The sequence below is a fragment of the Carlito syrichta genome, unplaced genomic scaffold, assembly GCF_000164805.1.
Source record: "Carlito syrichta isolate Samal-C Ts95f unplaced genomic scaffold, Tarsius_syrichta-2.0.1 Scaffold303562, whole genome shotgun sequence".
Classification (NCBI taxonomy): domain Eukaryota; kingdom Metazoa; phylum Chordata; class Mammalia; order Primates; family Tarsiidae; genus Carlito; species Carlito syrichta.
The window spans coordinates 165,461-192,757 of NW_007247658.1; the positions used below are offsets into that span (position 1 = coordinate 165,461).

The 27,297-nt window shown below is 39.6% G+C and overlaps 1 protein-coding gene across 1 annotated transcript in view; it reads left to right on the forward strand.

Annotated features, from left to right (window-relative positions):
- Positions 1–27,297, forward strand: part of TOPBP1 (topoisomerase (DNA) II binding protein 1) — a 71,355-nt gene that overhangs the window by 35,701 nt on the left and 8,357 nt on the right. The window contains exons 16-26 of the mRNA XM_008058640.2: positions 1,889–2,012; positions 3,020–3,166; positions 3,293–3,395; positions 4,151–4,343; positions 6,473–6,693; positions 7,756–7,922; positions 8,163–8,274; positions 11,531–11,694; positions 13,956–14,093; positions 15,759–15,848; positions 16,669–16,830. Of these exons, the coding sequence (XP_008056831.1) occupies positions 1,889–2,012; positions 3,020–3,166; positions 3,293–3,395; positions 4,151–4,343; positions 6,473–6,693; positions 7,756–7,922; positions 8,163–8,274; positions 11,531–11,694; positions 13,956–14,093; positions 15,759–15,848; positions 16,669–16,830 (1,621 nt within the window). The remainder of the gene's footprint in view (positions 1–1,888; positions 2,013–3,019; positions 3,167–3,292; positions 3,396–4,150; positions 4,344–6,472; positions 6,694–7,755; positions 7,923–8,162; positions 8,275–11,530; positions 11,695–13,955; positions 14,094–15,758; positions 15,849–16,668; positions 16,831–27,297) is intronic.

The window sequence follows — 27,297 nt, forward strand, 5'->3', positions numbered from 1 at the left end:
AGCAAGACTTCATCTCTACAAAAATTAGCTGGGTGTGGTGGTGCACATACCTGTAGTCTCAGCTACTTGGAAGGCTGAGGAGGTGGGATTTCTTAAGCCTAGGAGTTTAAGACTTCAGTGAGCCATGATTGTGCCCTCCAGTCTGGGTAACACAGTGAGACCCTGACTCAAAAAAAAAAATTTTTTTTTTTTTTTGCTGAAATTCCTAAAAAAAATTTAACTGTAAAATTGCATTTAAGTATGTTAAATCTCTTTCTGAAATGGATTTCTCAAACTTGGTAATTGATGAAAGAGAAGAGCCTTTAATTTGTTTGTGTTTTTGTTTTTTTGTTGTTGTTTTTGAGTCAGAGTCTCATTCTGTCACCCAGGCTGGAATGCAGTGGCACACTCATGGTCACTGCAGTCTCAACCTGCTGGGCTCAGGGGATCCTTCCGTTTCAGCCTTCCAAGTAGCTAGAACCACAGGCGTACCACCACACCTGGCTATTGTTTTATTTATTGTAGAGAGGAGGTTTCACCATGTTTCCCAAACTGGTCTTAAACCCCTGGGCTTAGGTAGTCCTCTCGCCTCTGCCCCTCAAAGTGCTGAGATTACAGCTGTGAGTCACTGTGCCCAGCCAAAAGAGCCTTTTAGTATGCAGAGGTTATGATATTTATGTGTTCATAGGGTAGTCAGTTCTCTAGTATTGTTTCAGTTGTTCTTTTCCATGATCTAGGCCCAGACCATCCAGAACTGATCATCTGTTCCTATCTCCTGCCTCCAGACAGTTAAACATCTAGGCTAGGTCTTCTCAATGCATCAGATGCAGCAGCCCTATTTCATTATTAATATTTGTATAATAGCTCCTCTACTAAAATAAAATTTACAAATATAACCTACCTACTTTAGTTTAAAAAGTTAGGCTGGGCATGGTGGCTCAAGTCTGTAATCCCAGCACTTTGGGAGGCCAAGGCAAGAGGATTGCCTGAGCCCAGGGGTTCGAGACCAGCCTGAGCAACTTGGCGAGACCTCATCTACAATACATCAAAAAATTAGCTGGGTGTGGTAGCACGGACTTGTAGTTCCAGCTACTTGTAAGACTGAGGCAGAAGGATTGCCTGAGCCCAGCAGGTCGAGGCTGCAGTGACCGTGAGCATGCCACTGCACTCCAGCCTGGGCAACAGAGTGAGACTCCAACTCAATAAAAAATAAAAATAAAGTCAATATAATGCTCTGTGGTGCATAGAAGAAATAGCAGGTGCATAAGAACAAAAAAATCTGTTTGGTGTGTAAATATTTGAGGTTGACAACACTAGGGGCAGTGAAATGTTAATATGTTTGTGTATCTATGTAAAATCACCTCAAATGCAACAATCCCAAGTCTGAGACAGACAGACTTGGAGGCTCAAATACCATGAATAGCATTTCTGTTGGTAATGACTTTACCAACTATTTATGATTTTGAAAAGTTCAAAATTAAGCAAAATCTAGTCTTCCATCTATGTATATAGTAGTCACAGTTTTGGAATATTAGCATTATTTTAAAACTGCAAAAAATATTGTTTATATGTAAAATATTTTTTAAAAAGAAAACGAATTTTGCGTGTGTGATAGTGCCTTGCTTTGTTGCCCAGGCTTGAGTGCAGTGGCTGTTCATGGGCATGATCATTGCATGCTATCTCAAACTCCTGGCCTCAAGCAATCCTCCCTCCTCAGCTTCCCAAGTACCTGGTACTCCGGTTGCGTGCCATTGTGCTCAGCTTGAGGCTGTCATTTTAAAAGCCTTGCTTATTCTAGTTCTGAAAGTTTTGTAAATGTCAGAGTGTTCTGTTCATGGTGAATAATGATCATCTTAAACTAATATAGCTTTTCTTAGGTCTTCGTTTTTTTTGTATTTGGTTGTTTCAGGTGGAGTTTTGATGAAACAGTGACTCATTTCATCTATCAGGGTCGACCAAATGACACTAATCGAGAGTACAAATCTGTAAAAGAAAGAGGATTGCACATTGTTTCAGAACATTGGCTTTTAGATGTAAGTGATGCTTTTTTCCCTCCCTTCTCTGTTAATTGCAAACATATACAAACATTTCAGAGCACAAACTAAGGGTTTCAGTGTTTAGAAGCAAGTTTGATAATGTTGATTGACTCTGAACATTTCATTTTTGGGGCTTCAAAAACGTAAGATCTTTAGTCCTTAAATACTCAACAAATCTCTGCCGGGTACAATGGCTTACGCCTGTAATTCCAGCACTTAGGGAGGCCGAGGTGAGAGGATTGCCTAAGCCCAGATGTTCAAGACCAGCCTGGGCAACTTGGCAAGACCTTGTCTCTACAATAAATCAAAAAAATTAGCCAGGCCTGGTGGCACGCACCTGTAATTCCAGCTACTTAGAAGACTGAGGCAGAAGGATTGCCTGAGCCCAGCAGGTCGAGGCTGCAGTAGCCGTGAGCATGCCACTGCATTCCAGCCTAAGTGACAGAGTGAGACTCTGGCTCAAAAAAAAAAAATACTTAACAAGTGTTTAATAATACTCTTTCTGATTCTCTGATTCCTTTCACTAATTAAAAATGATGTGAATGGAAATTTTATAATAATTTCAGGAAAATTAACTTTCTTTTGTTTTTCCTGAATATTTCTTAGAGTGTAATTGATATCTTGACAAAAGCACAGAAATAGATTTTATATTTTAGTGGTTATGACGTTTAAAAAGTAAGGACAGTTTGTCATTTGTGTAATGGGAATTTTTCAGTGTAGACTACTTTTTAAAACTTTAATTTTGTGAATGTTTACCATCTTATAGTATAGTATTGGTTGTCCTTATTCTACGTAACATCTTCTAGTCATTAAGAATTTTTTCAAGCCAAGCATAGTGGTTCATGCCTATAATCCCAGCACTCTGGGAGGCCGAGACAGGAGGATCACCTGAGTCCAGGAGTTTGAGACCAGCCTGGGCAATACAGGGAGAGCTTCTCTTTATTTTTTTGTTTTTAAGAGGGATTTTTTTCAGTCCTGTTTTAAAGCATACCATTGTATTGCAGTGTGCTCAAGAGTATAAGCATCTTCCTGAATCTCTTTATCCACATACTTATAATCCCAAAATGAGCTTGGATATCAGTGCAGTGCAAGATGGTAGACCCTGTAACAGCCGACAACTCTCAGTTGTCTCTACAACAAAGGATGCTGAGGTAGGTAATAAGGATGATCTCTTCATCCCCTCCTCAGCTGAATGTATTTTGCTGCGAATTATATATGACTGTGAAACTTGATATGTTGGCTTGGTTTGAAAATTTGTACTTTTTCTCCTTCAAAAGGCAGATCAGTTGCCTTTAGAAGAAAATGATGTAAACAATATGACCACCAGTAATAAAGAATCAGCATCATCAAATGGAAATGGAAGGAGTGACTTTAAAGGAGGTAAAATATTTTAAATTACAGGTTTTTTTGTTTTTGTTTTTTGCGAGTATATACCTTTCATACTGAATGCTTCCTTTATGTCAGATAGAAAAATAAATTTTTTTCTGTGTTGCTAAATAGAAGCAAAGCATATATTTGAGGATTGACTTGAGGTTCCACGCCCATCATTAAGTGATAATTTGCAAAACTTTAAGTGACTTAAGTGTGAAACTTGTATAATTTATAGAACTGAAATTTATAGACTCAGTGTTATTTTAAAAAATTTTGTTCTTTAGTCCATTTCTCTTTAGCAATCTTCAAAAAGTTTTATCTATTTATTTATGGTTTTGGAGACTGGGTCTCACTATGGTGTCTAGGCTGGTCTCGAACTCCAGGGCTCAAGCATTCCTCTCACCTCAGCCTCTCCCAAAGGGCTGGGATTCTTGGCATGAGCCCCCAGATTTATTACATGTAGATTATATTTTAATATAATCATATGGTTTTAAAAGTGCAGAAGGGCAGAGTAATAGTTTCTCCCACCCTTGTTCTTCAGGGCTTTTGAATTATTTCATATATAGTGCTCATGGTAAGGACTGCCTTTTATGTTCTGTATTATTCATGGCCTTAGTACAGTACTATAGTCTGTAGTAAGTATTCACTAAATGTCAAGTCAATAAATTTGTGTTTAGCCAGATTTGGACAGAATCGTTAATATGAGTGATATATGAGAAAAACGAAAAACTCAATTTGTTTGGTGTGTTTGTGTTTGTTTCAAGCTCTGACTCAAACCCTGGAGATGAGAGAAAACTTTCAGAAGCAGTTAAAGGAGATAATGTCTGCGACATCAATAGTAAAACCCCAAGCGCAGAGGAATTCCCTTTCCAGAAGTGGCTGTAACAGTGCGTCTTCTACTCCTGACAGCACGCGCTCTGCTCGCAGCGGGCGAAGTCGCGTCCTAGAGGCACTGAGGTGCGTAGCTGTCACTAATGGCAGGAAGACCGGATGGCCTGAGAGAAAGCTAGCTCCTTATCTAGACACCTGCTGCCCACTCAGTTCCATGAGTTAGGCCTAACGTTGCTGTTTATTTGTTTTTTTTGTATTGGAGGGTGGGTTGGAATCTCACTCTGTCACCCAGGCTGGAGTACAGTGGCATGCTCACAACCACCGCATCCTCGACCTGCTGGGCTCAGGTGATCCTTCTGCCTTAGCCTTCCAAGTAGCTGGAACCATAGGTGTGCACCACCACACCCAGCTAATTTTTTGATTTTTTGTAGAGACGAGGTCTCACCAAGTTGCCCAGGCTGATTTCAAACCCCTGGGTTCAGGCAATCCTTTTGCCTCCACCTCCCAAAAGGCTAGGACTACAGGCATGAGCCACCACGCCTGGCCTTTTTTTTAAAGATGCAGTAAAGCAGAAACATAGAATTTCGAGACCAGTGAATGGATTATACTACTGGGCTCCAAGGAATAAATAATATTTTTGATATTGTCTTGGCTTTGGCCATCTGCTGACTAGACCTCTCTTTCTGGCCTTTTTTCCTTCCTTCCCTTGTCCCCAGCAGTTCTAAAATTCTTACTCAAGCTGGGCTCGGTGGCTCAGCCTGTAATCCCACGCCTTTGGGAGGCTGAGGTGAGTGGATTGTCTGAGCCCACGGGTTCGAGACCCACCTGGGCGGCGAGACCTCATGTCTACAATAAATCAAAAAATCAGCTGGGCGTGGTAGCGCATGCCTGTAATTCCAGCTACTTGGAAGCCTGAGGCGGAAGGATCGCCGGAGCCCAGCAGGCGAGGCTGCGGTGGCCGGGAGCGGCCACTGCACTCCAGTCTGGGCGACAGAGTGAGACTCCAACTCAAAAAAAAAAAAAAAAAAAAAAAAAAATTTCTTACTCAGAGGCAGGCCACAGACATGGAGGTTTGTCTTATTACCAAGCACCTGCAACAGAGTGAGGCATAATTCATACTTTCTATTATTTCCTCTGAAAAAGAAATGATTTTAAGATCCAGTTTGCCTAGTTTGAAATGGATTCCTTGGGCAGTTTTCTCTGTTCTTTAATATTAGTATTAAATAAACTGTATATGTGTATGTGTGTGTGTGTGTGAAAGTTTTAAGTGTTTTTAATTGGAAATTTGGATGCATTTTGTATTCTGTTTTAAAAATTTATCTTCCGTGAAAGGTGATTGTAGTTTTTAGTGTGAAATGTCTTAAAGTTCTGTAGCATAACTTCATCTTTTCCCTAGAAGAAGAAAAATCTTTGTGTGATGAACATTGTGGAACTTACAGCTTTATCTGATTCATTGAACTGTACATTTATCATAATTCAGTATATGACTGGTCTACCTTAGACTCTAGGAGAAGTTTGGTTATCAAGAACCAAAAGGCCCTTTTTTGTTCTCTTTAAAATTTTTTTTTATTTCAATAACTTTAGTGGTACAAATGGCCTTGGGTTACATGGCTGCTTTGTATAATAGTGAAGAAGTCTGGGTTTTAAGTGTACCCATCGCTGCCACTAGTGGACATTGTACCTGATAGATGATTTTTCATTTCTTCCCACCCCTTCCCATACTCCTCCTCCTGAGCTTCCATTGTTCATTAATACCATTCTATATACCTTTGCAGACCCCCAAGAGACCTTTGTTATAAGGCAGTCATTGTAGTAAGCCTATATGGTAACAGTGCTTGCAATTTCAGGTAATAAAAAAAGGCAACTGCTATTAAAGCAAAGTAACCACAGTTTTCTAAACATTACCATGTGTCCCTCATCTATATAATTAAGAGAAATCCCATTTTTAAATGTAGCAATAATTTTGGAATTTTAAAAAAATTTATTGACGGTGTTGCACTTTCCTCCTTTAATTTTTAAATTTATAGATAATTAGTTAAAATAATGTGTTTAATATTCTAGATCAAACAGACAGTTGTGCGAGAAACTTTTTAAAGAGAAAAAACTTTCCCAGGTTCATTTATTCAATATTTTTAGGTGCCTGGTGTGTACTAGATAGTGGACATATAAAGGAGAGCTGTTGTGGTCTAGCTTGGATTTGTGAGTTTGGGTTTTGTTATAACTGTTTATTTAAAATGTTCACTTTTATTTCTCAGACAGTCTCGTCAAACAGTACCTGATGTCAACACAGAGCCCTCCCAAAATGAACAGATCATTTGGGATGATCCTACAGCAAGGGAGGAGAGAGCAAGGCTTGCCAACAATTTGCAGTGGCCTACGTGTCCCACACAATACTCTGAGGTTCCAGCTGACATTAAAGACTTGGAGGATTCTCCTTTTCAAGCACCTTTGTGTGATTCAGAAACTGCTAAACAGGGTAACAAGAAAGAAATCTGTTCACTTGTTGTGTTAATAAGTACATGTTGATATCCTAAACATAGATAAGCATGTTGTAGTTCTCTGAATTGTACTTGCAAACAAAAATCTTGCTAAGTTTTTCTGATTTTGGTTTAAACTTAAGAGTCAGAAAAACTTGTAAATTGAGGTATTTATCAGTAAATCGAAACATTTAAATTTGGAAATTTGAATTAGACATTTTTCCAAACGTGGTTTTCATCATTCTTTCATTTTAGTCCTTTTTGTACTTGTGCAGTTAGTGCTTGGATATTCTCCCTGTCATCTTATTTTCATTTCAGTCTTCTGAATTCTGCCCAGCCACTCATACACATTTTTTCTTTGGATTGTATGAGTTTCTTTCTGAATTTCCTTATTTTTTTTTTCCTTGAGCTGTACCTAGAAAGCAAAATGCTTCCTATCTTACTTCCTTTTTTTCCCCTTTCTCTTTTCTCATTGCATGATTAGAGTTTATCTCTGCTTCTGCTTTTTTCCATGTTTAGAATTGCTGTCATTTTACAAATTTGGGTAACACTTTACTGATGAAAGTTTGATATTTAAAAAAAGGGTTGGGGCCTGTAATCCCAGCACTTTGGGAGGCCAAGGTGAGAGGATTGCCTGAGTCCAGAGGTTCAAGACCAGCCTGGGCAACTTGGTGAGACCTCATCTCTACAGTAAATCAAAAAATTAGTTGGGCATGGTAGCGTGCACCTGTAGTTCTGGCTGCTTGGAAGGCAGAGACGGAAGTGGGGTGGCCGTGAGCGTGCCACTGCACTCCAGCCTGGACGACGGAGTGAGACTCCAACTCAAAAAAAAAAAAAAGAAAGGTTTGGGAGAAGCTCATGAATGATACATTTGCTCTTTTAAAGCTAGTTAATTGCATTTATTGATAAGCTTTAGAAATAGGATACTTCTTTGCATGTACTTTTTACCTTCTGGAGTTTGTGTTTAGCTTCCTTGGGCTACGACAGATGAGACTGCTTCCTAGAATTTATTCTTCATCGTTTTTGGATAATACCACACTGTAGCTTTTTACTGCCCTCAGCTGTCTGTGGTGCTGAAAGCATATGTGTGACCGAAGCCCCTGAACGCCCAGTGCCTGAAGAACTGGAAACTTCAACAAAAGACAGCTGCCTGATCCCGACACCTCAAGCCCCTAGTATTGCTTTCCCCCTCGCCAACCCACCAGTGGCTCCACACCCGCGCGAGAAGGTGGGTTGGTCCTTGGTGTGTGGCTGTGGCTTATATTGCTGTAGTGTTATATTAGAAATTTATTGATATTAATAACAGGGGTTCATCTGATGTTGGCAGCTGTACATAGTTTGCATTATCTTATTATTTGTATATTTGATAACTTAGAAGACTGAGTAAAATGTCACTGTGAAAGAACGGTATGACCAATCATTTTTAATGTTAATTTTTTCTAAAATAAAACTAACTCTTTCATTACAGGTTATAATGATAGAGGAGACTCGTGAAGAATTTAAAAAACAGTACATATTTCAGTTATCATCTCTGAATCCTCAAGAACGTATTGATTATTGTCATCTGATTGAAAAACTAGGTACCAGTATTTTACTTTAATCAAAAATGTCCCATATAGTAGCCTTCTTTGGAAGTCAAGTGTGCTCAATATTGGTGTCATTTGTAAGGTCTAGAAATTGAAACAATAATTTGGGTACCTTGTCTAAGGCTGTAGATTGAGTCAACATTGGAGCTTTGATTTTATGAAGCTCTAATTTAAAGGCACCAAGTCATGGGAATTAAAATGGAAAGTAACCATCAAGGTTTAAGAATCTCCTGTTAGCTGGGCTCAGTGGCTCAGCCTGTAATCCCAGCACTTTGGGAGGCTGAGGCAAGTGGATTGCCTGAGACCGCGGCTTTGATACCAGCTCAGGAAACTTGGTGAAACCTCATCTCTACAGTAAATAAAAAATTAACTGGGCATGATAGCGGGTGCCTATAGTTCTGGCTACTTGGAAGACTGAGGTGGAAGGATTGCCAGAGCCCAGCAGGTCGACACTGGGGTGGCCATAAGTGTGTCAACTGCTCTGCAGTCTGGACGACAGAGTGAGACTCTGACTCAAAAAACAAAACAAAACAAAACAAAAACTCCTGTGTTGCTTTGAACACTTATTCATTGCTGAAACCTTGAACAAAATCAACGAAATTACAGACTTACAATATAAAACCACATTTTAATGAACTTGAAAGGTTAGTAATACCCAGAGAGAAGTTCCTTCTTATATAACATTATTCTTATTCCACTAGCTGTCAGACTCTCCACCTGACATTTTAGAAGAATAACCTGGTGTGCTATAATAGTGCTGTCCAGTAGAAACAGAATGTGAGCCACATTTTAAATTTTCTAGTGGCTACATTTTAAAAAGTAAAAGAAGCAAGTGAAATTAACTTTAAACAGCATTTCATTTAACCTAGTTTATACAAAACATCCTTCAACATGTGATCAACATGAAATACCAGTGAGGTCTTCTCCCTTTTTGGTAGTAAATCTTTGAAATCTGGTATACATTTTATGCTTACAGCACATCTCAGTTTGGACTAGATGTGCTTCAGGTGTCTGATAGCCATGTGTATTTAGTGCTATTCTGTTGAATAAATCAGCTCTGTGGAGCTTATGGTAAGAAACTTCTGATGGGATGTGGAGGGAGAAAACATTAAGAAATAATGTTAGTTTTTAATGGTGACCGAGTCAAATCAAGAAAAGAGTAAATATTATTTAGTATTTAGCTGTCCTTTTAGGAATGTAGAGAACTACAACATCCTTTTTAAAAAATATATCCTGGCTGGGTGCCATACTGTCATCCTAGCACTTTGGAGGCCGAAGTGAGCGGACTGCCTGAGCCCATGGGTTTGAGAACACCCTGGGCAACCTGGCAAGACCTCATCTCTACTATAAATCAAAAAATTAGCCAGGTGTGATAGAACTCGCCTTAGTCCATCTACTTGGAAGGCTGAGGCAGAAGGATCGTCTGAGCCCAGCAAGTTGAGGCTGCGGTGGCCGTGAGCATGCCATGCCACTGCATTCCAGCCTGGGGAATGGAGTAAAACTTCAACCCAAAAAATAAAAATAAATAAATAATATATCTCTATCAAGTACAGTTATACACGTGAAAAACTCTTCTCGGAAACTTTACTCATGTAACAATTTGTTTTTCAGTTCCCTGATAAATTGGATGATGTTATTAGTCAGATTGCAAAGCTTTCCCCAGAACTCACCAAAATGAAAGCTTTGAAGTGTCTCTCCTGTAGGTTTTCTATCTCGGCAAACTTTGGGCAAGAGTGGTAGCAATTAGCAGAGAATTGGTCTAGAAGAGGCCAAGGAGCAAAGGCAAATGAGAACAGATTGTGCTGATTCCGGACTCTTGTGACTGAAGGTTTTCTGATGTTAGGAAGCAAGGAGACATTATGATAGATACGGTGTCCAGCCCTTTATTTTGTAAAGGAAGAAGCTATAGCCAACTAATTTACATAAATAAATTATTTCATTATGTTGCTAGGGTCACAGAATAAATTTGTTACATAGAATTGGAAGTCAGTATTAGTACAGAATTTGTTTGTGTTTTGTTTTGTTTTGTTTTGTTTGAGTCAGAGTCTTACTCTGTCGCCCAGACTGTAGTGTAATGGCACACTCACAGTCACCCCAGCATTGACCTGGCTCAGGCAGTCCTTCCAGAAGCTCAGCCTTCCAAGTAGCTGAAACTACAGGTGCACGCTACCAAGCCCAGCTAATTTTTGTTGTTGTTGTTGTTATGTTGTAGAGATGAAGTCTTACCAAATTGCCCAGGCTGGTCTCGAACCCCTGGGCTCAGGCAATCCTCTTATCCCTGCCTCCCAAAGTGCTGGGATTACAGGCCACCGTGCCCGACCAAGTATAGAATTTTCAGGCCAAATGCAGTGGCTCACGCCTATAATCCCAGCATTTTGGGAGGCCGAAGTGAGAGGATTGCCTGAACCCATGGGTTTGAGATCAGCCTGGGCAACTTGGTGAGACCTCATCTCTACAATAAAACAAAAATTAGCCAGGCATGGTGGCGCACACGTGTGGTTCCAGCTACTTGGAAGGTCGAGGCTGAAGGATCGCCTGAGCCCAACAGGTCATGGCTGTGGTGACCGTGAGCATGCCACTGCACTCCAGCCTGGGTAACAGTGAGACTGACTTTAAAAAAAATAAACGAAAAACAGGGTTAGATTGAGGTAAGGTCCGGGCTCGGTGGCTCAACCTGTAATCCCGCACCTTTGGGAGACTGAGGTGAGTGGATTGCCTGAGCCCGCGGGTTCGAGACCCGCCTGGGCAGCGAGACCTCATCTCTACAATAAATCAAAAAATCAGTCGGGCGTGGTAGCGCGCGCCTGTAATTCCGGCTACTCAGAAGGCTGAGGCGGAAGGATCGCCGGAGCCCAGCAGGTCGAGGCTGCGGTGGCCGGGAGCGGCCACTGCGCTCCAGTCTGGGCGACAGAGTGAGACTTCAACTCAAAAAAAAAAAAAAAAAAAAGATTGAGGTAAGGGTGGCAGTTTTGATAATTTTAGACTCTAGGTGGCCAGTGTATGTATGAGGGATTATTTTACTATTTTATCTGCTTTTATATTTAACATTTTTGTAATAAACATTTTACTATATGCATATAAAGCAAAATAATTGTCAGTCGTTTTTCTGGTTTATATAGTTTTGTGTATTTTGTTTATAAACAATTTCTGTGCATAGTTGAGATTACATCTTTCTTAGAAAGAATTAGGAATCAGTAAAGCACAATCACAGGCGCGCGCTACCTTTTTTTTTTTTTTTTTTTAACTTAAGGTGGATTAGTGATAGAAAAGCAGAGCTTTGACCCCAACTGCACACACATTGTTGTGGGACATCCACTTCGAAATGAGAAGTATTTAGCCTCGGTGGCAGCTGGGAAGTGGGTGCTCCATCGTTCCTACCTGGAAGCTTGCAGAACTGCTGGACGCTTCGTGCAGGTGTGTATTCACAATTGCAGATGTCCTTTCTGTCTCAACAAAAGCTATGGAATCAGCACCACCAAGCTCCAAGCTGAAGAAAGGAAAACCTGCCCCTTTCGCTCTGCTAGAAGCTGGAGGGTGCTGGGACCCTGTGTGGTAGTACATAGAATTCTAGCTTTTTTCCTCCTTTCTCTGTATATTGGGCTCAGAGAGTACACTGTGTCTCTATGTGAATATGGACAGTTGCATTTATCAACATGTATCTGTCTACTTTCTCTTGTTTAAAAAAAGAAAAAAAAAACTTGAAAATTGGGTTATAGAAGATCAGTGAAGGATGGATTTGAGATGTTTGGATGGGTTAAGTGGGCATTTTGACAACATGGCTTCTCCTTTGGCACGCTTAATTATGATGCTTAATGGACATTTTTGCAGTTTGAGATGACACTTTTTTTTTTTTTGAGTCGGAGTCTCACTCTGTCGCCCAGGCTGGAGTGCAGTGGCACACTCATGGCCACCACAGCCTTGACCTGCTGGGCTCAGGCGATCCTCTGCCTCAGCCTTCCAAGCAGCTGGAACCACAGGTACATGTCATCACACCCAGCTAAGTTTTTGATTTATTGTAGAGACGAGATCTTGCCAAGTTGCCCAAGATAGTCTCGAACCCCTGGACTCAAGCAATCCTCTCGCCTTGGCCTCCCAAAGTGCTGGGCTTATAGGTTTGAGCCACCACGCCCAGCCTTAGACAACATTTTTAAAATAAATTGTCTCCTAATGATGACTTGAGCCCTACCACTCAATGGGAGAATCGGCAGAACCTGTTATGAGCTTATTGGAAATTGACATTCTCTATTGTAATTTTGTCCTGTTTATTTTTAAATTTTCTTTTTGTTCACTAGAAAGGAAAGATGATGCTCAGTTTTCTTTCTTTTTTTTTAGAGTAGAAAAACAAGTTTATTGAGCACACTTCAAGGAAGAAGCAAGCAGAACAGCAGTGAGGGAGCTGTCTGCTGATGCTCAATTTTCAATGTTAAAAGTGTACAAGTTGCTGTAGTACAATAAAACTAAATGTATGCACAAAAGTAAATGTCCTAAGAAATTCCAACACATGCACTGACCACTCATATAGTTAAAAAACCAAATCGCTAGCCGGGCGTGGTAGCGCGTGCCTGTAGTTCCAGCTACTTGGAAGGCTGAGACGGAAGGATCGCCAGAGCCCAGCAAGTTGAGGCTGTGGTGGTCGGGAACATGCCACTGCACTCCAGTCTGGGCAATGGAGTGAGACTCCAACTCAAAAAAAAACAAAAAACAAATAAATGACCATTTAGAGTATACCAACATTGTAAGATTTTCTGTAACAATTAAAGCAAAAACTTAATAGAGATCACAGTACCAGATTGTTTTATTATTTTTAAAAATTATTTAATTTGAATATCAAGTTTTTAAATTGAAATAATATTATCTAGCTAGGGACGGTGGCTCATGCCTGCAATCCCAGCACTTTGGGAAGTGGAGGCGAGAGGATTGTCTGAGCCCAGGGGTGCGAGACCTTTTCTCTACAGTAAATCAAAAAGTTAGCTGGGCATGTTGGCATGTGACTGTAGTTCCAGCTACTTGGAAAGCTGAGATGGATCACTCCTGAGCCCAGCAGATCAAGGCTGTGGTGGCTGTGAGCATGCCGCTGCACTCCAGCCTGGGCAACAGAGTGAGATACCAACTCATGAAAAGAAATAAGAAATAATATTATCTTAACACAAGAAAGTTATCTCATAATTTACTACTAGCCCATTAAATTACCATTAGCTCATTAAATGTTAAACTAATTATTGGAAGTATTTGGGTTTCTAGCTGACCATCACAGTAGTATCCACCATATAGTTTTTGAAGTTTTCACTCAGAGTCCCTTTGGGATCTCTTCCCTAGATAGATAATCAAGTTGTGAGTATATACCTCCTCTAAGACTGTCCTTCGGTGAAATTAGTCTTATAGCAGGTAAGCCTGATAATCTCAATATTACTATCATGTGCTAGGAAGTAGTTATTATTTTTTCTTAAAAATATATGCAGTTTTTTTCTGACTTCTAATTAAAAGCCAGATATACTTTTATATGAAACCAAATCCATCTACATTTCTTTCATGCTCATAAAATGATACTCTCAATATTTATTGCAATTGAATGTATAGCTTTAACTGACTGGGCTCCTTGAGGACAGAAATCTGTGTATAGCGCAGTAGTTCCCCATTTTATAGAAACTCAAAAGTTTGCTGGACAAATTCTTTAGGAAGAAGACTATGAGTGGGGAAGTAGTTCCATACTCGACGTTTTGACTGGAATCAACGTCCAGCAACGAAGACTAGCGCTTGCAGCAATGAGATGGAGGAAAAAAATCCAGCAAAGACAAGAATCAGGCATTGTTGAGGTATGAACACATCTACTCACGATATATGCAACATAAATGGCATTCAATGTTGTGACTATTCCAAATGGTTTAAGAGAATGTGCTTGACCAAATAAAAATAATTCGACTTGTCTTTTATCTCTTGATTATTACACTTAGTATGGACATTCTAAATTGAACTTAATGTTAATTCTTAGTTTTTCTAATTGTGTGTGTGTTTAGGGGGTGTGTGTGTGTGTTTGTTTGTTTGTTTTGAGTCGGAGTCTCACTCTGTTGCCCAGGCTGAAGTGCAGTGGCATGCTCACGGCCACCACAGCCACAACCTGCTGGACTCAGGTGATCCGCCTCAGCCTTCCAAGAAGTTGGAACTACAGGTGTGTGCCACCATGCCTGGTTTATTGTAGAGATGAGGGCTTGTCAATTTGCCCAGGCTGGTCTTGAACCTCCGGACTCAGGCAATCCTCTCACCTCTGCCTCCCAAAGTGCTGGAGTTGTAGGCATGAGCTACCACAACCAGCTAATTGTGTTTGCATTTAGAATCTTTTTAGCATCTAGCTTAAGAGTTTCTTAACCGGGTCTACAGGCAATATACTTTGAATGGGAGAAGAAAAAAAATCCAAAATTATTAACTTCTAACTGAAAGTTAGCTTTTTCTTTAATTATGGGTCTAGGCAATAAATCACAAAACTATCAACATTATACCTGCAACTTTGTACCAACAGAAACCAGATGTTTTTATTTTACATTATAATTGTAGTATCTTGAAATGCTGTTTGCGTTCATTGCTATTTAAGAACTATAGCTAATTACTATTAGACCCAATGCTATGTATTATGATTTAGTGCATTAATAAAAGGTAGAGAAGGAGTCTATAGATTTGACCAGACTGCTAGAGGCAGTTTGGCTCACAAAAAGGTTAACCCACTGTGTTATATTTCAAGTTCTGTAATATCTCCAAATCCTTGTTAGCCTTGATTTGCTTTCTGTTAGAGTAGTTCCACTGGCTTCTGTCATTATTGTTATTCCTTACTTACATATTTTATTTTTCCAATTTGCAAACATTTCCAAGAGAAATATAATGCAGGCTTTATCTAATCTAAGAAGCTATGTTTCAAGCTCTACCTTTAATTAGTTGTAAGAGAAAAATACTAGAAAAGACTAAGCATAACTTAGGCTGCTTTGTTTAATGTTACCTAATCATTAAATGAGTTTCATTCCTCAAGTATTTCTTATTTATTTCTTTATAGAGATGGGGTCTCTCTGTTGCACAGGCTGTGGTGCAGTGGTCCTGGGCTCAAGCGATCCTCCCGCAGCCTCCTGAGTAGCTAGGACTACTACAGGTATATGCTGGCTGATTTTTAAAAATGTCTTTTTTGTAGAGACAGTGTTAGACTGGTCTTTAACTCCTGACCCCTATTGATCCTCCCACTTTGGCCTCCCAAAGCGCTGAAATTATAGGGATGAGCCACTGCACCCAGCCATCATTCCCCAAGTATTTATTAAAGGCCTACTGTATGCCAGATTCCATGGTTGTGTGTTTCAGGGCATTTCGATCAGAGACAATTACGCTGTGGCAAAAGTAAAGGTTATAAGGTCTGCTGACATAAAACTAAAATATTCCATTCTCTGTATGATTTTGTCATTTATTTTCCAAATGATTGAAACACTGATCATTTTTATTTGTAGGGGGCGTTTAGCGGGTGGAAGGTTATTTTACATGTTGAACAGTCTCGAGAAGCAGGGTTCAAACGCCTTCTTCAGTCAGGAGGAGCAAAGGTTTGTACTGAAATGATTTACTGAATTTTTTTAACATAATCCTCTGCACTTGGATATCCCCTCTCAGGAGACATAAAGAGACTGCTGGTGATTGTACAGAGTATACCAGCACAAATTTTCCAAAAATGTATGTTTCCTTGAGGTTTTCCATTCAAATTGTATGAAAAAGCAAATAAAGAGATGAAATATATACTGATATATGTGTTTAAAAAGTATCAGCTAGCATTACATAGAAAGAGAATGTGTGAAATGCTTTCACAGTGATGCACAGACTGAACAATAAATTACATATTATTACTATGGGAAGAAGAAAACAAGATTGCATTATCTGCTCGAGTAGAAGAACATCAGGTGGAAGACATCAAACAAATTACTATTGCACAACATTTATCAGTGAACCTGCAATGAATGTTGGTGACTATTTTGTATGTTACTACATATTAGAAAAATGTAAGATACAAAATTTAGGGTTTTTTTGTTCATAAATTAAGTTCCTTAATGTCCAAAATTAATTATAAGCCAAATGTCATTACAATAAAATAATTGGTTCCAACACTGTACTATTTAATATGAAGTGATTTGTTCTTTACTGTTTTGTAAAGAACAAAGAAGTGTGGTCAAGTTGCTGGTAGGTGATCCACAAGATATTTCTGAATGTAAAGGGTTAATTTAATTAAATAAATAAATGTGTTGATTTTTTTCCTTAAGGATGTAACCAGTTCATTTTCTCTGCTTTTGGAGCTGATAATCCTTAAGGACATATTGTTGAATTGAACTAATTTGGAATACAGGTTGATTGTGATACTTCTTTTTTCATTAGGTGCTCCCTGGTCATTCTGTATCTTTATTTAAAGAGGCCACACATCTTTTTTTTGACTTCAATAAACTGAAGCCAGAAGACTCAGGAGTTAATATAGCAGAAGCTGCTGCCCAGAACGTATACTGCTTGAAGACAGAATACATTGCTGATTATCTCATGCAGGTTTGTGGGATTCCATCCTTGACTTCCTCGTTACCAGATATATGCTTTTATGCATAGATAAGGAAATGCACATCAAAACCCTCAGCTTGTTACTAGTAGAATATTAGTCTTCTGTTATTCTCTATTCAACTCCTTTTAGTTTCACTCTATTTTTTCTCATAATAATGAACATTTATGTAATATTTACTTTGGAAATTCAGTATGAGAAGGGTATAAAAATCTAGGTACCTCTAAAAGCTTTAAAAGTGCCTTTAAATGCTGGCGTATAACAAAAACATTGATTCGGAACTCCAAGAAGAAACATTTATCCGAAGTTCCTTCTTTAGTTTTCTTGACTTTTTGCATTGCATTTAATAAATACCTATGTTAGACACTATGGTAAAAATTTAAGCATTTGCTATACAGAGAGCTTACCTACTACACACATATTCAGAATTGGCCTGTGTTGTGTGATTTGAATGAGAGAAGAAAAATCTTCCTGATACCAGAGTGCCTGAAAGGCCATCAGAAATCAGAACAGGACACATGATCACTTATCACGAAGTATTTAAGATAGAATGGTATAGAAATAAGAGGATGCCTTGTGAGGTTGCTGCTGGTTTTGTGGGGTTACTCAGGATTTAATAGAAAGAATGCCTAAACCAGGCTTGGTGGCTCAGCCTGTAATCCCTCGCTTGGGGAGGCTGAGGTGAGTGGATTGCCTGAGCCCGCGGGTTCGAGACCCGCCTGGGCAACTTGGCGAGACCTCATTGCTACAATAAATCGAAAATGAGCCGGACGTGGTAGCGCGCGCCTGTAGTTCCGGCTGCTTGGAAGGCTGAGGCGGAAAGATCGCCGGAGCCCAGCAGGTCGAGGCTGCGGCGGCCGGGAGCGACCACTGCACTCCAGTCTGGGCGACAGAGTGAGACTCCGACTCAAAAAAAAAAAAAAGAATGCCTAAAACTTAATGTGAAGCCTCTGTTATAGAGCAGTGGGCATACTGATCAGGAATTACAAATCCAGTAATATCGCTCCATGAGCACTTAAATACATACAAACCTTCGTTACAAACAATGCACACTTGAATTTTTTTTTACGTACTGTTTCTCTTCACTAGGTGTCAGTATAGCCTGTTAAATACATAACAGTACTATATAGCTGTGTTAATTGGGTACCTAGGCTTACTTTGATGTACTTTAAAACAAATTGGACTTACAAATGTGCTTTCAGAACCGAACTTGTTCATATGTTGGGAACTTTCTGTAGCTTGTTAAAGAGCTCAATTTATTGAGACATGGGGTTTCAAATTTTTCCTCAAATGGAAAAAAAACTCCAGTCAAATTCAGCAAGGAGAGCCACATACCTAAATATCCTGGTCGTACTTTTAGATAACAAGGACAGAAAAAGGAAAAGTCCTACAGAAGTCCCACAGACATGTAAGCCAGAAAAAGAGCACACCTCAAAACCCAAAAACCACCAAAACTCATCTCTTCTTCCCTGCAGCTCTACATACCAAAAGATTGGGCAGCAGAGCCTATATGGTTTGAGGGGGAAAGTGCCACCCATGAATTTCATATTTAGTCAAGCTTTCATGTGTAAAAAAAGAGACATAAATATATGTGCAAGAATTCAAGTATACCATTATGTGCCCTTCCTGAAAATGATTGATCATTTTATTTCAATTTAATTTAATTTACATTGAGTCTCACTGTTGCCCAGACTGGAGTACAGTAGCACAGTCACGGCCACCGCAGCTTCTTCCTGCTGGACTCAGGTGATCCTTCTGTCTCAGCCTTCCAAATAGCTGGAACTACAGACATGTACCACCACGCCTGGGTAATTTTTAGACTTATTGTAGAGACAAGGTCTTACCAAGTTGCCCAGGTTGGTCTTAAACCCCCGGGCTCAGGCAATCCTCTTGTCTCTGCCTCCCAAGTGCTGGGATTGCAGGCCTGAGCCACGACGCCCAGCCTTGATTAATGTTAAAGCAGCTACACATACATCAACATCAAGAACTCTTAATTACGGAAGTCAGTATACCAACAATTGGCCTTTACTGACCCCTAATACAAATAATCTGAAATGGAAAGCAAAATTTATATTCTTAAAATAGTTTAATTAGAAAAGTGGAAAAACACCCTAACTAGTAGTACAGAGGCACGTTCATGTAAAAATTACTCTGCAACTACTGCCGGTTGTGCTTATGAAGATTCTTTAAAGGCATGAGAAGTAGCTTAAAATAAACATCAGAAAACTCTTTATTTTTATATACAATGTGATCTTAACTCAATAAAGAAAAAAATGTGCAAAACAAACAACCAACTGGAAAAAGGCTGCCCCTGCTGAGATTGTTAATGTTACTTACCTACTTCCTTAAAATATTTTAGTGCTTGTTCTAAATTCTCTGTAATGAGCCAGGCTTGGTGGCTCAGCCTGTAATCCCACGCTTTGGGAGGCTGAGGTGAGTGGATTGCCTGAACCCGCGGGTGGTATATTTTTCATTCTAAATTTGATTCTTCTAAAAAGCTGTTTTTGGAACATTTTATTATTTAAAAAACATTGAATGAGTTTTTTCAATGAACAGTATGCCTACTTCCCATAACACTTATTTACTTATTTATATAATTAATATTTAATATTTGCTTTATCACAAATCCATCTTTTCCCTATCCGTCTTATTTTTTGCGCATTTCAAAGTAATTTAGATACTTAAGTATTCATATCATTAGCTAAAATCCAGTATGTGTTTACTGTTCTTTTAAAGTTAACATGACAGTGAAATTAATAGATATTAACTGTATAGTCCATTGAATTCTGATGATAATCCAAACCCTATCACTATGAAGAAAGTGACTATTACCTCAGAAAATTTTTTTGTGCAAATCCTTACACAGTCTCAGTAAATCTCAGTAAATCCTTACTCCAGCCTCACAGAGTTGGCCATTGCTCTGATTATTTTCCTCACTGTTTATTAGTTTTACCTGTCCTAGAACTTCATATAAATGGCATCATACAGTGTGCACTATTTTATGTGATGCTTCCATTCAGCCTAACTTTGCGATTCATCCTAATTGTAGTGTATATCGGTACTTTCTTGCTTTTTATTCCTCTGTCTGACTGCACCACAGTTTATTCATTTCTCTATTGGTGGACCCCTGGGCCGTGTCCCATGTTGGCTATTAATAATACTGCTGAAAACAATACAGGTCTTTTTATGGACATAAGTTTTCATCTCTCTTGAGTAAATATATAGTAGAGGAGTTGCTGGATTACAGAATAAGTTAAGTAAGTGTATATCTGGTTTTTAAAGAAGCTGCCTGTCCTTGGCTGGGCATGGTGGTTTGTGCCTATAATCCCAGTACTTTGGGAGACAGAGGCGAAAGGATTTCCAGAGCTCAGGGGTTCAAGACCAGCCTGAGCAACATGGCAAGACCGCGTCTCTACAGTAAATCAAAAAATTAGCTAGGCCTAGTGGCAAGCACCTGTGATTCCAGCTACTTGGAAGGCTGAGGCAGAAGGATCACCTGAGCCCAGCAGGTCAAGGCTGTGGTGGCTGTGAGTATGCCACCGCACTCCAGCCTGGGTAACAGTGAGACTCCATCTCAAAAAACAACAACAACAACACCAAAAAATAAACCTGCCTGGTCTTTTCCTGAAGGGATTGTTGCCACTTTATACTCCCACCAGCAATGTACAGGTTGAGCATCCCAAATCGAAAGTTTGAAATGCTCCAAAATCCCAAACTTGTTGAGCGTTGCCATGGCACTCAAAATAAATACTCATGGGAGCATTTCAGGTTTTGGATGCTCAACTAGTAAAAAAAATGTAAATATTGAAGATCTGAACAAATCTAAAATTTGCTGGTTCCAGGCAATTCAGATAAGGGATATTCAGCCTCCATAAGAGTTCCAGTCATTCTGTGTCCTCACCAACATTTGATGTCGACAGTCCTTTGGTTTTTAGCCATCTGGCAGGTTTATAGTGGGATTACACTGTGCAGTGTAATTTGTATTCCCTGATGACTAATGATATTGAGCATATAATTTCATAACTTTTTCTTTCTGGTTGCTTTTGTATCCCACCTAGAGAAATATTTGTTTTCCCTAAGGCAACCAAGATATTCTCTAATATATTTTTCTAAAAGATCTATAGTTTAACTTTTGTGCTTAGCTTTGTGATTTATTTCAAATTAATTTTTCTTTATGCTGTAAGAGATTTTGTTTCGTTTTTTTTTTCCAAATAGATTCAGCTGTTCAACTAGCACCATTTGTTGAACACTTTCCTTTCCCCCAAAGGCTTTGGCACCAAATGACCACACTTTCGTGGGCCCATTTTTGAACTCTCTTCTGTTTCATTATCTACTTGTTTGTACATTTCCTACCCTATTTTGATTACTGTAGCTGTATAGTAACTTTGAAACTCATGTCAAGGCTACGTGTGAGTATCTTTTCCAAGATTCTCTGGGATAGTCTATGTCCTTTGCATTTCCCTATATACTTTGGAATCCTCTTTTTAGCTTCCACCAAAAAAACCTGGAGTGCCTGATTAAGAGTGGGATGGCATAGACTTTGTAGATTACTTTGGGAACAGTTGACGTCTTAACAATATTGAACATTTCATTCCGTGAACATACGTGATCTCTGTATATCTCTAAGTTTTGTTTCATTTCTCTCAGCAATATTTTATAGTTTTCAGTGTGGAGACCTTGTGTGTCTCTTATTACATTTACCTCTATATTATGATGTCGTAAATAGAAATTTTGTATGTTAGTCTTATACCCTGTGACCTTTTCAAAATTCTCTTAGTACAGTTAGTACCTTAGGTTTTTATACATAAGCTATCATATAATTTTATGTCTCCCTTTTGCCTTTTATTTCTTGTTTTCTTGTGTAGCTAGGACCTCAAGTATGCTGCTGAATAGAAGTGGCAAGACTGGACATTCTTTTCTTGTTCCTGTCTTGGTGGAAATATTCAGTATTTCACCATTAAATATATTAGGTATAGGTCTTTCATAATTTTTTTTCCAGATTGAGGAAGCTCCCTGCTATTCATAGTTTGCTAAGATTTCGTTATCATTAAATGGGGTTGACTATTGTTAAATGTTTTTTCCACATTTATTGAAGTTATTACATGGTTTTCTCCTTAATTCTGTTACTGTGATGAATTGCATTAATTTTCACATTAAATTTAACATTAAATTCATTGGATCAGTCCCACTTGATCATGCCATAGTATTGCTACATTCAATTAATAATTTTAAAAATTTTTTTGAAGGAGATTTTCATTTTTTTGTAATGTATGTAACTTTTTTTGTGATGTTTTGTCATATTTTGGTACTAGGGTTTTACTAGCATCATTAAACAAGTTGGGAAGTGTTCCCTTGGTTTCTAGAAGAGTTTGTGTAAGATAGTTATTTCTCCCTTGAATGTTTGAAAGTCTGAGTTTTCTTCCTAAGGTGGGTTTTTTTAGTAATAAATTTTCTTTATTAGATACAGAACTATTCATATTTTGCTTCATCATGTGTCCGTTTTGATAACTTGTATTTTTTAATATATCCATTTCATCTTAATTGTCAAATTTTTAGCATAAAGTTCTTCATAATTTCTTGTTATCTTTTTTTTTTTTGAGTTGGAGTCTCACTCTGTCGCCCAGACTGGAGTGCAGTGGCCGCTCCCGGCCACCGCAGCCTCGACCTGCTGGGCTCTGGCGATCCTTCCGCCTCAGCCTTCCGAGTAGCTGGAATTACAGGCATGCGCTACCACGCCCAGCTGATTTTTTTTTATTTATTGTAGAGATGAGGTCTCGCCAAGTTGCCCAGGCGGGTCTCGAACCCACAGGCTCAGGCAATCCACTCACCTCAGCCTCCCAAAGACGCGGGATGACAGACTGAGCCACCGAGCCCGGCTTGTTATCTTTTTAATAGAATGATAAACTCTACTTTTATTCCTGATATTGACAATTTGCATTTATTTGTAAGTGGCTTACTTGGGAGTCTGTTGTTGTTTAACTCCCAACTATAAGGTGATTTTTTTGGCCAGTTGTGCTAGCTCACACCTGTAGTCCCAGCTACTCAGGAGGCTGGGGCGAGAGGATGGCTTGAGCTCAGAAGTTCAAGGCTGTAGCGAGCTATGATCACACCCCCACACTTCAGCCTGGATGAAAGAGAGAGACGCCAACTCTTAAAAAAAAATAGGCCAGGTGTAGTGACTCATACCTATAATTCCAGCACTTTTGGAGGCCGAGGTGAGGGATTGCTTGAACCCACTGGTTCAAGACCAGCCTGGACAACTTGGCAAGAACTCATCTCTACAATAAATCAAAAAATTAACTAGGCGTGGTGGTGCATGCCTGTAATTCCAGCTACTTAGAAGGCTAAGGCAGAGAAGGATCACTTGAGCCTAATGGGTCGAGGCTGCGGTGGCCATGAGCGTGCCACTGCACTCTAGCCTGGGCAACAGAGTAAGACATCAACTCAAAAAATATATATTATTTTCTGTATCTTTTTTATTTCTGATATCTCATTGAACTCCTTTGTAATCAGAAAACATAATTTTGATTCTCTTGAAGTTGTTGAGACTTGTTTTATGGCCCAGCTCAGTCTCTCTTATATACTATGTGTATGTGAAGTAATTTATATTCTGCGATTGTTGGGTGTTGTGTTCTATAAGTATCAAGTAGCTCAATATGGGTGATGATGTTTTTGGTTTAGTTCTATCAGTTACTGAGAGAGAGATGTTAAAATTCCCAGCGACAATTATGGAACTGTGTATTTTTCCCTTTAAAGTTGTCAGCTTTTACTCCATATATTTAAAGCTCTGTTGCTAGTTGTTTGTCATATATGACTGCTGTCATTTTCATATATTGATCCTTTGTTGTAACATGTATCTCTGAGACTACTCTGTCTTGAATATGCATTACCTGATGTCCATAGAGCCTTCTTATGTTTACTCTTTTTTTCATTAAAAAAAATTTTTTTTAACCTGCCTGTGTCTACGTTTTAAATGGCTTTCTTGGGGTCAGGATATAGTTGGCTCTTGCTTATTTTTTGGAAGAAGTGACTAGGGCATAATGTCATTACTGATAGCACTGACAGGGGATTTTTTGGCCATTTGCTTTCTGTCTCCTCTACTGTTCTTCCTTTCTTGGCTTTTCTTGGTATTTAATATTTTTAGAATTCTGTTGTATTCACTGGGCTTTTAAAGCAAAAATACCTTTATTTTGGGGGCGAGAGGGACGTTTGTATACAGATGACAATATTCTTCCTTAACTTTTCATAGTCTGCCTAGAGTTGATATTGTGCCAGTTTGCATTTACTTCCCCTGTCCTTTATACTAGGGGTTAGTTAACTATACAGCCCATAGGCCAAATGTGTCCTGCTACCTGTTTTGTAAAGTTTTCTTGAAACACAGCCATACTCATTCCCTGTTGCATTCTCCTTGGCTACTTTTGCACTACAGTGGCAGAGCTAGTTGCAATACCGATCATCCCACAAAGCCTAAAATATTTACTGTCTGGGCCTTTTTAGAAAATGTTTGCTGGCCTCTGCTTTATGCTATATTTGTTTGCTCCACAATGCAGTGTTTTACTTTAAACAGGCTTTGCCTTAAACAGTCATATGTATTATATTGTGAGGAAATGAAAAGGAAAGACAGTCCTTGTTACCTCATATGTACCATTTTGAGTTTTACATCTAACTGAAGATTAAGTTTCCATCTGGCATCATTTGCCTTCAGTCTACAGAACTAACCTTAGTTTGTTGTGCAGGTCTGATAGAAACCAATTCTAGTTTTCTATTCTGTGAAAACGTATGTTTCGATCTTCATTCTTGAAGTATCTTTTTGTAGGATATAGAGTTTTACTTTTTTATTTTATTTTGAGTCAGAGTCTCACTCTGTCTCCCAGGCTAGAGAGTGGTGGCATGCTCACAGCCACAGCAGCCTCGACCTGCTGGGCTCAGGTGATCCTTTCACTTCAGCCTTCCAAGTAGCTGGAACCACAGGCACACGCCACCACAAGTTTGATTTATCGTAGAAACGTGGTCTTGCCAAGTTGCCCAGGCTGGTCTTGAACAACCCTGGGTTCAGACAATCCTCTTCCCTCCACCTCCCAAAATGCTGGGCTTTCAGGTGTGAGCCATCATGCTCAGCGGGATATAGAATTTTAGATTGACAGTTTTTCTTCTTCTTCTTTTAAAGACTGCTAGTCTCCATTGTTTCTGTTTAAAAGTCAGTGATAATTTGAAATGTTCGCTTCTATATAATGTGTCATTTTTTCTGGCTGCTCTCAGGATTTTCTCATCTTTGGTTTTTAACCATTTGATATTTCCAGATGTGGTTTTCTTTGTACTCATCTTCCTTGGTGTCTCAGAACTTCTTGAATCTGCAAATGTATGCCTTTCACCAGGTTTGAGAAATTCTGGCTGTTATTTCTTCCGATAGTCTTCCTGCTCCATTCTTTCCTCTCTGTCTGGGAATTCAGTCACTTATGTTAGACCTTTTGATGTCCCACAGGGCTCTTGGGATTTGTTCACATTCTAAAATCTTTTCTCCTTGTGTTCTTTTTATTGCTGATTCCTCTTATCTGCTGCCAACTTCACTGATTTTCTCTATTATCTTTATTCTGCTCTGAAGCCTCTCTAGTGAGATTTGGGGACTTACAGGTTTTTTTTAACATCTAGAATCTCTTGGGTTCCTTTTTCTTTTTTTGAGTCAGGGTCTCACTCTGTTGCCCAGACTGGAGGACAGGGGCACAGCTCACTTTAGCCTCAAACTCAAGCAATTCTCTCATTTTAGCCTTCTGAGAAACTGGAGCTACAGGTACCCACCATGCCCAGCTAATTGTTTAAATTTTTGGCAGAAATGAGGTTTTGATATGTTACCCAAGCTCGTCTTGAACTCCTGAGCTCTGGCAGTCCTCCTGCCTCAGCCACCCAAAGTGCTGGAATTACAGGCATGAGCCACTGCACCTAGCTGGTTCTTTTTTTACGAGGAGGAACACCTCCCCCCCAGAAAAAACCCAGAATTTATTAAAATTGTGTGTTTATTCTTACATTTTAAACTTCAGTCACCTTCAAAGTACTCTCTCTTTCATGTAATACACCTATTGAAATGCTTTTTCCACTGCTTAAACGGTTTATGAACTCCGTCGATTTTGATGCCTTTTAGTGCTTCTGCTATTTCCTGTTTCACTTCTTCCACATCAGCAAAACATTTCTCTTTGAGGACTTTTCTTATTCAGAGAAACAAAAAAAGTCTCTCAGGCTGAGATCAGGTGAATAGGGAGGGTGGGACATGATGGGGTCGTGCTGAACACTCAGCACGGTGTGGGCAGGTGCGTTGTCATGGTGGAAGCGCCAGCCATCTGTTTGCCACACCTGGGGATGTTACTTCCACAAATCATAATGCAACCTTCTCAAGCTGTCAGATAAAGGCTTTGGTTGACCTTTTGATCCAGAGGAACAACTTCTGAGTGTACTACAGGGGCCCACCCTCCCAAAGATAATTCCAGTTGTTTTCGGGGGTCCTTTCATATAGTTCCTACTTTTCTGCTGAGATTTCTTCCTTTCACTCATTTCAAGCATATTTCACTTTATATTACTGTGCACAGTTATAATACCTGCTTTTAAATCTTTGGGTCGCGGACAGGATGTTCTCTGATTTTTTAAAAACTTTTTGAGATTATTGTAGTTTTACATGCAATTGTAAGAAACAATATAGGTCGGGTACAGTGGCTTACACCTTAATCCCATTACTTTGGGAGGCCAAGGTGAAAGGATTGCCTGAGCCCACGAGTTTGAGACCAGCCCGGGCAACTTGGCGAGGCTTTGTCTCTACAATAAATCAAAAAATTAGCCAGGCATGGCGGTGTGCACCTGTAGTTCCAGCCACTTGAAAGGCTGAGGTGGAAGGATCGCCTGAGCACAGCAAGTCGAGGCGGCGGTGGCCGTGAGCATACCACTGCACTCCAGCCTGGGCAACAGAGTGAGACTCCGACTCAAAAAAAACAAAAAGAAAGAATAGAGGAATCTCACACTTTTACCCATTCTCTCCCAGTGTTAACATCCTGCAGAACTATAGTGTAGTGTTACAACCAGGATATTGTCATTGATACAGTCCATCAAGCTTATTCAGATTTCTATGTTACTCGTACCTGTGTGTGTGAGCCCATGCATTTAGTTCTGTGTGGTTTTATCATGTATAGGTTCGTACGTCCATTACAACAATCAAGAGAGAACATGTCCCCACAAAGATCCCTCATGTTGCCCTTTCTTTGGAGATGTGGTCTCGCTGTGTTGCCCAGGCAGGAGTATAGTGGCCATTCACAGGAGTGATTATAGTGTACTACAACCTTGAACTCCTGGACCCAAGTGTTCCTCCCACCTCAGCCTCCCAAGAGTAACTGGGACTTCAGGACCATGCCTCAGCACCCAGCTCCATGTTGCCCTTTCTTAACCATGCCCATCCACCCTGTCCCCACCCCTCACCGCCC